Source organism: Heteronotia binoei, chromosome 2 (genome assembly GCF_032191835.1).
Source record: "Heteronotia binoei isolate CCM8104 ecotype False Entrance Well chromosome 2, APGP_CSIRO_Hbin_v1, whole genome shotgun sequence".
Classification (NCBI taxonomy): Eukaryota; Metazoa; Chordata; class Lepidosauria; order Squamata; family Gekkonidae; genus Heteronotia; species Heteronotia binoei.
In genome coordinates this window covers 101,385,547-101,395,381 of record NC_083224.1, presented here as the reverse complement: position 1 = coordinate 101,395,381, position 9,835 = coordinate 101,385,547, and the positions used below count along the sequence as shown (strand labels likewise).

At 48.9% G+C, this 9,835-nt stretch overlaps 1 protein-coding gene across 1 annotated transcript in view; it reads right to left on the bottom strand.

Moving 5' to 3' along the window:
* Window positions 1-9,835, bottom strand: part of RAD54L (RAD54 like) — a 33,891-nt gene that overhangs the window by 466 nt on the left and 23,590 nt on the right. Inside the window, exons 13-17 of the mRNA XM_060231762.1 lie at window positions 3,936-4,046; window positions 3,703-3,826; window positions 2,584-2,662; window positions 1,586-1,765; window positions 654-817 (exon numbers count right to left, since the gene is read on the bottom strand). Of these exons, the coding sequence (XP_060087745.1) occupies window positions 654-817; window positions 1,586-1,765; window positions 2,584-2,662; window positions 3,703-3,826; window positions 3,936-4,046 (658 nt within the window). The remainder of the gene's footprint in view (window positions 1-653; window positions 818-1,585; window positions 1,766-2,583; window positions 2,663-3,702; window positions 3,827-3,935; window positions 4,047-9,835) is intronic.

The following is a 9,835-nucleotide window of genomic DNA, read 5'->3' as shown; positions in this document are numbered from 1 at the left end:
CTGTAACAAACAGTACATTTTTTTTAGAAAGACTAGATGCTTTAATGGGTTTCAAATTTACCTATAGCAATTACACTTAAGATTCCTTAAATAAGGAGTAACAGACAAAGCATTGCTTTATTTCACATGTGAAACAGACATGGAAAATTAATTCATTATGCATATTGGTGGGAAAGTGTCAAGGCAGACAAAGGGAAAAAAAGTCCCAGCTCCAAATTTTCAGCCAACCAACCCGTCTTTTCAGGACTCTCTATGTAAGAAAGCTTCAAGTAAAGGAAGTATAATAAAGGCCAGATTAATTTTTATGAGTGATTGGAGACTGATATTATACTAGATCTAACATTTGCATGGGATTTATAAATGTCCACCAAGGGGTCCCAGGAACATAGGCCTCACCCATCTGATTTATGCACCATGAAATCAGCATTTACAAACTGACCTGGTCGTGCTGAGCTATGTGCACAGGACCCTGTGTGAATGTTCAATTCAGTGCTTGAAAATCAGGTAGAAATAAGTGGAGTGGGCTGACACTAATATTGCTGGTACAGACCTAGCAGCTCAAAGAACAACTGAAAACTAACTTTCAATTATGTCCCACAGTCCTCAACACATGAAAACAGCCACTAAGTGATCTAGACCTTACACACACTTACTTGTCATGGGTATCACTTCTAGTGATCTCATTGAGAGTGAAAAGCTCCTTCAGCTCTCCAACAGAGAAATGCCTTTCCACATCTTGCTCCTCATCTACCACACAGCTGCTGAGTGCCTTCTTGTGAGTTTGTCGCTGGAAGATCTTTTCTTCAATTGTTCCTGTCTACAGGGATGCAAAATTCTCAGGTGTTGCACTCTAGGAAAGCTATAAAGATACTTATCCTGCACCATTCCTTGGTATCCTCCCTCTGAATACTAATTCAGCACAAACTGATCATGGATGTAAGAAAGATCTGAAATGTGACAATTTAGCATCTGCAGAGATAAAGAATAATCCATCTATTCAGGATGTTACTTGTTGGCCAGTGCTAGGCTGCTAAAATATTAGCCTTAAAATACTTCTGCTTAAATCTGTGATTTAGCCTAAACTGATTCCATAAGCACAGGTGGGACGTATGAAATAAACTATAAAGAAGGGGTAGATGACTCCTTGCAGAGAAGTGGGAACCTGGCATAGAAGCCCAACCATTGAATTCTGCCCCAGGTGCAATCTTCGCAGAAATCCAACCTTTAAATACTAAGTGTGAATAACTTTAACCATGCAGATCAGCCTCCCATCTCTAAATGAGTTACAGGTCTATTTTGCAAGATATTTAGGGACAATTACATGGTTGATCTAGGAAATCATTCTTTGATGAAGGTTTAGCCAGTTCTACAGTCAAATACACCTACTGCAGCACAGTGGGGAAAGAGTCTGACAACAACTGGGTGTCCATGTAGAAATACCTAATGGATTCAGATGGCATGGCACCACACCCCTGGGCAGTTAGAAACAGACACCTGCAAACTTCTCCTTCCCTTTAGCAGACGCACTCTTCAGTATATGCAAAGCACATATGTGAATGACTATAAAATGCAACTCAGATCTTACCGAAAGCAACCGGTAGATATAGCAAGTTTTCTTCTGACCATCCCTCCACACACGGGCCATGGCTTGTTCATCATTGGCTGGATTCCAGTCAGGGTCAAACATCACAAGCCTGTTTGCTCCTATCAGGTTTAAGCCACAGCCACCAGCTTTGCTACTTAGCATGAAAATGAATTCAGGGCTCTATGATACCAAGACAAATGGAGTAAGTGCTACATACTGATGAGAATGCTGTAAAAAAAAACGAGTGGGGAAACGACTATATGCTGTCAAATACCTTCAAATATTAATTGAAACCCAAGCAAACATGCACTTCTACGTTGATTGACCAACTTTGATAGAGATAAGATAAACTGCTAAGCAATAGTAAGCTGTCCAACAAACTGGCCTGCCCACTCCCATCTCTCAGACTGAAATCACTGGAATTTCTATGCCCTGTTATGAATCCCTACTATAACTAGCAGCTCCACATACGCAACCTAACATCAGCCAAAAATAGTCAATAAAAGTTAATAACTACAGCACACCAAAGAACTATAAGCACTTGAAGGTTTAAACGTTTTGTTTGTGAAGACACAGAACAAAGGCAGACAGGCACATGTAACATTCCTCATCACTTTCCCACATTACTTTTCTATGGCACTCTGAGTTACCTTGATCTCTGAGCAGTGAAAAGCATGTAGAACCTGAACACTGGCAATGAGAGGGTGGTATATGACTAGGCAGAACAGTCATTAGACAGAATTTGCCATAACTAATGTTATACCTCATTTGCATGTATGAACTTTGAACATTCCTGTTAAATGGTCCAGTTGAAAAAGCTTCTTGCTACTTTAAGGTAGCTTTAGAGCCAACATCTCTGCTTCAGGTAAGGGTGCAGCAATTACCTGAGGTCACTGATTGTAGGGCATGACAATAAGATACATGAAGCCAACAGAGTGCCTTTTGACTGAATAATGGATCGTATAACAGTAGAACTTGAGCTTAGAAACTTCACTTACAGAGACAGAATTGAATCGTTCCACTATCTTAGCTCTCTTTTTAATGGACATGGTGCCATCCAGACGGACATACAAGTACCTGGCCAAACAAACAAACAAAAAGTAGGATAATATAAATACAACTCTTAAATAGTTGTAGCTTAATTCTAGTTCACAAGATATTTCTACAAATTAAGATCATGGACTGACAGGCGGAATGCATTATTTGCATGAAGGCCCCAGTTTCAGTCTCTGGCACAAGTTAAGGATCTGGAATACAAACATGCAAAGAGTTATTCCTCTATCAAGATCATGGAAAGCTGCAGCTATTCAGAATAGGCAGTACAGATCTTAATAAACTATGGTTTGAATCAGGCAGCTGGGTGCATTTTTTAAAGCATCATAGAAACGAGTTTTTAGTGCAAGCACAGGAATCAGTCCAAGAGGGTCCTATTATTTACACTTGAAAGAATGCCCCTATGTAGAAGGACTGTCCAAGCAGTAACATGAATAGCAGTTAGCTGACAACCACAGTCCTCATCAATGCTGTTAAATGTGTGTGTGTGTGCGCGCGCATACACTCATTCTTAAAGCATTTTGACATGATAAACAGTTATAAGTCATTGTTTAATCAAACACCAGTTTGTTGGATTCTCAGTGTGTTTAGACTTTACAATTCACCAGGGCTTTATTGTAGAAAAAGCCCGGCAGGAAGTCATTTGCATATTAGGACACACAACCTGATGCCAAACCAGCCAGAACTGTGTTCCTGTGCATTCCTGCTCAAAAAAGCCCTGCAACTCACCAATTTGTTAGTTGGCACCAATCTAGGATTTCACAGCATGATTTGTAAACCACAATTTATACTAATTGTGGTTTGTTATGACATCTGAATTCACACCATGGCGTGATGAACACCACTGCCCCTTGTGTCCAACGGGCCAGAGAGTCGGCAGTATAGGGAAGATATTATCCTGGCCAGGAGGCGAAGAGTCACCAAAAAGCAGATAAACTACGGTTTATGCACAAACAAGAATTTATTATTTTTGTCTGGGAAGTTAATGAGAATTTGATTCATAAACCACAATTTATCATGATGCTTGAATGCAGACATATAACAGAAATTAATCTGAATCATACCTTCTAGTTCTGCAGAGTTTCTCAAAGAGATCCAGTGTCTGTGTGTAATTAGACACTAGGACTACTTTATCATTGCTGGTGCTCCTGGTAACTGCCAAAATATAGTCCAAAACCAGCATCTTTCCTGGATGAAAAATTCACACATAGCATCCTTATACCACAAACAATACAGAGGAATTCATCCCCAATACATCCCTGTATCAATATATACAACAATTTGCATCAAGGTTTACCTGAGAGCTGTGGTTCTAAGGATTTAATATTGTACCCAGGAGGGAACAACTCCAGAGCACCCACAAACCCTTCCTCTTCCTCCACACACTTTTCATAGATCAGAGCAGGGTCTGCAAAAACAGAGTTCAGGAGTCACTACAATGCATGGAAGTTAGTGAACTCACCATTACTAAGGCAGAAGGACTGGTCTTCAAATGATCAAAATAGTTGCCTTACAATACTATCCCCAGATAGAATCAGAAACAGCTGGTCAAATATTCCTCTGTTTATACATCTCTGCACTACAGAGATGCTTACTGAGTTCAAAGCATCTTCTAGCAGTGGTAATTATAATTGTACAACCCTTTTTAATTTCACAACCACTTTGAAAGGCCAAGGTTCTCTTGCATTCATTATGATTTGTCTCTCACAAACATTGTATGGATGATCATAAGCATTCCTCAGCTCAGAAAAATGCACTGGGAAAAAAATTGTGTTACTGAAAACAGGCCTTTGCAGAAACAGGAATATTGTTTATTAATATAAATCCTGGGCAAATTAAAGAACCAAAAAGCTTCCTATGGAAACTTCCTATATATTTATTAACCATCCAAGACTTGTACCCTAAGAGTTCCCATTTTATAAAATTCAAAAACTGACCAACTCAAAAAGGTTATTTGATTATCACCCCAAACACAATTTTATTTTAGCCTCCTAGTTAAAGAGCCTTTAATTTCTCATATAATAGCAAACAATCTTTTTTTCAATAAAATGGTAATACATATTGACAAACATTATCACTAGGTTCTCAAACATTAAGAAATTTCTAAAGCTGGCTAAAAAGGAAACAAAAAAAAACAGGTTTCCTACCTGTAACTGATGATCTTCGAGTGGTCATCTGTGCAGTCACACCGATGGGGAGAAGGCGCCTGCGCCGATCACGATCGGTAAACTTCAAAGCTGCGGATTTCCGCGCCTCCGTCCCAGTGCGCATGCCCAGACGCCCCACTGCGCATGCCCACCGGGACGGGGAGCGGACACCCCGCCAGTTCCTTCTGACCGCTGCGTTAGCCCACAGATGGACCGACAGCAGAGGGGAAGGAGGGCGGGTAGTGTGACTGCACAGATGACCACTCGAAGATCATCAGTTACAGGTAGGAAACCTGTTTATCTTCTTCGTGGTCTCTGTGCATCACACCGATGGGAGACTAGCAAGCCAAGGTCCTACCTGGAGGAGGGAGCGGCGGTCCATCAGGAAGAGACAGACTGCAACACAGCGCGGCCCACCGAAGAGTCCTGACGCCTCCTCAGTTCCAGCGCATAATGCGAAACGAAGGTATGCGCCGAGGCCCATGTGGCAGCCTTGCAGATGTCCGGAAGAGGGACCCCTCTCATGAAGGCCGTCGAGGCCGCCACAGCCCGCGTGGAATGGGCCCGGACTGGCCCTGGAAGCGGCGTCTTGCGGAGAAGGTAACAGAGTCGAATGGTCCCAGTAATCCATCCCGACAGCCGTTGAGACGAAATCCTCCGTCCCCGCGACGCGGATGCGTATGACACAAATAGTCGAGGGTCCCTCCGGGAGCCCTTCGTGCGATGGAGATAGAAGGACAGCGCCCGCTTGACATCCAGAGCGTGTAGCCGACGCTCAGAGTCCGACGCCGGGTTGGGAAAAAACACCGGCAAGCACAGATCAGCATTCAGATGAAATGGAGAGAGCACTTTCGGCAGAAAGGTTATATCAGGCCGAAGCACCACCCCCTCCGGGGTGAAGCACAAGTAAGGGTCATCACACCGGAGAGCCGCCAGCTCGCCCACCCTCCTGGCCGACGTGATCGCCACCAGAAAGGCCGTCTTCCAGGCTAAAAGATGAGGGGGGCACGTGGCCATCGGCTCAAATGGCTTTGCCGTCAAGGCTTTCAACACCAAAATTAGGTCCCAAGCCGGCGCCGGAACCTTGATAGTAGGGTACAGCCGGGTAACCCCCTTAAGGAACTTCTTTGTATCCGGATGAGCAAAGACGGAATATCCCTCCACCCGGGAATGCTCCGAGGAAACAGCCGCCAAGTAGACCCGGACGGAAGACACCGTCAGGTCCCCGTGCAGCAAGGACAAGATAAAATCAAAGATGACAGGCAAGCCTGCCCCGCGAGGCTCAACCCCAGCGTCCTCAGCAAACCGGACAAACCTCGCCCACTTATAGGCATAGGACTGCCTAGTAGAAGACTTTCTGCAGTTCAGTAGGACGAAGCGCGCCCGGTCCAATAACTGCGAGTGCTGAGGCGCCACGCCGTCAATTTCAAGTGCGGCACATCGTGGTGTAGGACCTGGCCCTGATGGGAAAGCAGAAGGTCCGGAGCCTGTGGGAAGTGATGAAGCTCCCCGTTGGCGAGGCGCAGAACTATCGGGAACCACTGCTGCCTCGGCCACCAAGGGGTGACCAGGATTCCCACCGGTCTGTCCCGCAGAATTTTGTGCACCACCCTGGTTATCAGAGGAATCGGGGGGGAAAGATAAACGCTGAGGTGGCTCCATGGAACCAGAAGTCCGTCCCCCAGAGACCCGGGGTCCGCTCCCCCCCTGCTGCAAAAAAGTTTGCACTTTTTGTTGTCTTGCGTCCAATTGGGGAGTCCCCCAATGCCGGAACACTGGACTCAAGAACTCCCAGTTGAGCTCCCATTCGTGCAGGGAGGCCCCCCCTCGGCTGAGGAAGTCCGCCCGCACATTCAGCTCCCCGGGGAGATGGGTCGCGGCAATCGAAACCCCCAAGGTCTCGCAGAACTCCCAGATGGTCACGGCAAGCAAACAGAGGCTGCGGGAGACCGTGCCCCCTTGTCTGTTCACATATGCCATGGCCGTTGTGTTGTCTGTTAGAATGGCCACCGAGTTGCCCCGAATCAATGTCTGGAAGGACTGGAGAGCGTGGTATATGGCCAGCAATTCCAAGAAGTTGATGTGCCGGCGAAGATGATGGTCCGTCCAAGGGGCCCCCACGCAAAGACCCTGAGTGTGTGCCCCCCAACCCCAGAGGGATGCGTCCGTCGTAATCGTTACCGTCGGGGCCCGCCTCTGGAAGGGGACGCCCTCCGTCAGCCAACACTTCAGTCCCCAACAGTCCAGGGAGGCTACCACCTCCGGAGGGACGTGCAGTAGTCGAGAGAGGGGGTCGACATTGCACCGGAAAGCTCTCAGGAACCATAGTTGTAGCGGGCGCATGCGGAGTCTCGCTAGACCGATGACAGATGTAGTGGCCGCCATAAGTCCCAACAGTCGCTGGACTTGCCGGGCTGACAAGGTAGGATACTGGCGTACTGCGTGGACCATTCGCACAATGGCGTCCGCCCGATTCAGAGGGAGAAAAGCTCTGCAGACCGTAGTGTCCAGGATCGCCCCTATAAATTGCACCCTCTGAGAAGGGCAGAGGTGAGACTTTCCCCAATTGACCTGCAGGCCCAGGTTGGCCAAGAGAGTCACAGTGACGTCGATGTGCTGCAGGAGGAGCTCCCTGGAGTCCGCCACCAACAGCCAATCGTCGATGTACGGAAACACCGTTACCCCCTGCAGCCGCAGGTGGGCCGCCACAACCACCATAGTCTTGGTGAAGACTCTCGGGGCTGTACACAGGCCAAAGGGTAGGGCCCGATATTGGAAATGGTCCTCCCCTATGGCAAAGCGCAGGAACTGCCGGTGACTCGGAAGGATGGAAACGTGGAAATACGCATCCTTCAGATCCAACGTCGCCATCCAGTCGCCACAACTGAGAAGCGGCAGGATGTGCTGCAGGGACACCACGTGGAACCTGTTGCATTGAACGAAGAGATTTAGGGCCCGAAGGTCCATGATCGGCTGTAATCCCCCGTCCTTCTTCGGGACTGTAAAGTAACGGGAGTAAAAACCACGGCCCCGCTGGCCCAGAGGAACGACTTCGATAGCCCGTTTGCAGAGGAGAGATTGCACCTCTTCCTGGAGGGACGGGGAAGGTGGGGTATAAACAAAATGCGGGGTCCGGGGAAGACGAATGAACTCTATCCCGTACCCGTGTTGGATAACTGATAAGACCCAGAGGTCCGAAGTAATGCGGGATCATGCTGACAAAAAAGGGAAAAGACGGGTAGGATCCACAGCCGGGAGGCAGTCAAAGGCCCTGCTTCTGTTGTTTAGACCCCTTCTGTCTGGTCGACTGGGTCGATGACGGTGAGTACTTGGGTTTAGCCTGATACTGCTGGCGAGGAAAAGTGGGCAACGGCTTCGTACGCCAGGACTGTTCCGGTGACTTGGAATACGGCTTCTTGGGCCACGGTTTCCATTGGCACTTTTGAGGACGAGAGGTGGACACCCCCAAGTTTCTGGATGTCTTCATGCTCTTATCCAGCTCTTGGAGTACAGAGTCAGTGGTGGAGCTGAAGAGACCCGACCCGTCAAAGGGAAGGTCCTCAATAAAAGCCTGTGTGTCCGGCTGGAGCGCAGTGGACCGTAGCCAGGAATGGCGCCGCAGTGAGATGGCCGCCGTCAATGCCTTGGCACAGGTGTCCCCAGAATGTTTGGCCGCATTTAGTTGTTGCTTCGCCAACAGCATTCCTTCCTTCTGAAGCTTCTTCAGAGCACTCCTACTCTGATCCGGAAGGGTATGGAGAATTGTAGAGACCTGGTCCCATAAAGCGTACTGGTACCTGCCCATGCACGCCGAATAGTTGGCTATTTTTACGCCGAGGGAGCCCGTCGAATAAAGCCGTCGGCCCATTGAATCAAGCTTCCGGCCCTCCTTATCGGGGGGGGGGGGGGGTGGAGTGTGTCTTCTTAGCTTTGGACGAGGAAGACACAACCACAGAATTAGGCCTCGGATGGGTGTAAAGGAACTCTGCTGTGCTCTCTTGGATCCTATACATATGATCCAGACGTCGCGAAGACACTGGGGTAGAGGCCGGCTTGTCCCAAGAGGACTTCGCTGTCTGCAGCATGACATTTGTGAGCGGAAGCGCCACCGCAGTTGACGTGTCCCTCTGGACAATGTCGAATACGCTGTCTGTGACTACCGGTTGCGGCTGTTCCGTGGTGAGGGACAATGACTGCGCCATTCGTCTGACCAAATCCCCGTAAGATTTTAAGTCCTCTGATGGGGAAATGAGGTGCTCGTCCGAAGTTTTGTCCGGCGGGGAAGGCACCTCAGGGGAGGAATCTTCCATCTCCTCCGGGGACGATTCCCGGTGCGATCGTGGAGATGCCGAATCCGAAGGCTCCGAAGGGTTCCGCACCGGTGGCGACACCGGTGCCGCCGGTTTGGTAACAAGCTCGGGAGCAGGCTTGGGGCGTTGTTCGACCTCGGGTGGTTTCGGTACCGAGACCGGTGCCGATGGGGCCGATGCCGACGCCGACCGCTTCGGGGTATGGTAGGACGTCCGAGAGCGATACGACGTTTCCGACCGCTGGTCCCACTCCGATTGTTTGGGGGGGAGCCATGGAAAAGGTGGTGGCATGGAATACGCTCCATACAGGTACTGCCATTGGCGCTGGTCCCAAGGCACATGAGTCACAGGTCGATCTGGGGAGTGAGCGTCATCATGGTGTGGAGAACGGATGCCGAAGGGTCGATCCCGACCGGTGTCCCATCGATCCCGTAGTGGGCTTCGGGGGCGAGGGGTCCTTGGCCCTGGTGTGAGGCGGCCCGTCGGACTTTTGTCGGGTTTGAGAGGCTGCGCCGACTCGATCTCGGAGTCCGAGTCCGATATGACGAGCTGGGTGGACATTGATGAAATCGGGGGGCTTTTCCGATGCACCGGCGACGCGAAGAGCTTCAGCGGGGGGACGACCCGCGTCGGTGCCGGGGGCGATTCAGGAGAAATCTGTAGTGGAGGCTTAGAATGTTTGGCTTTATCGGCCTTCTTAGCCTTCTTAGCCTTTTCCACATGCTCTCCAGCGTCATCCT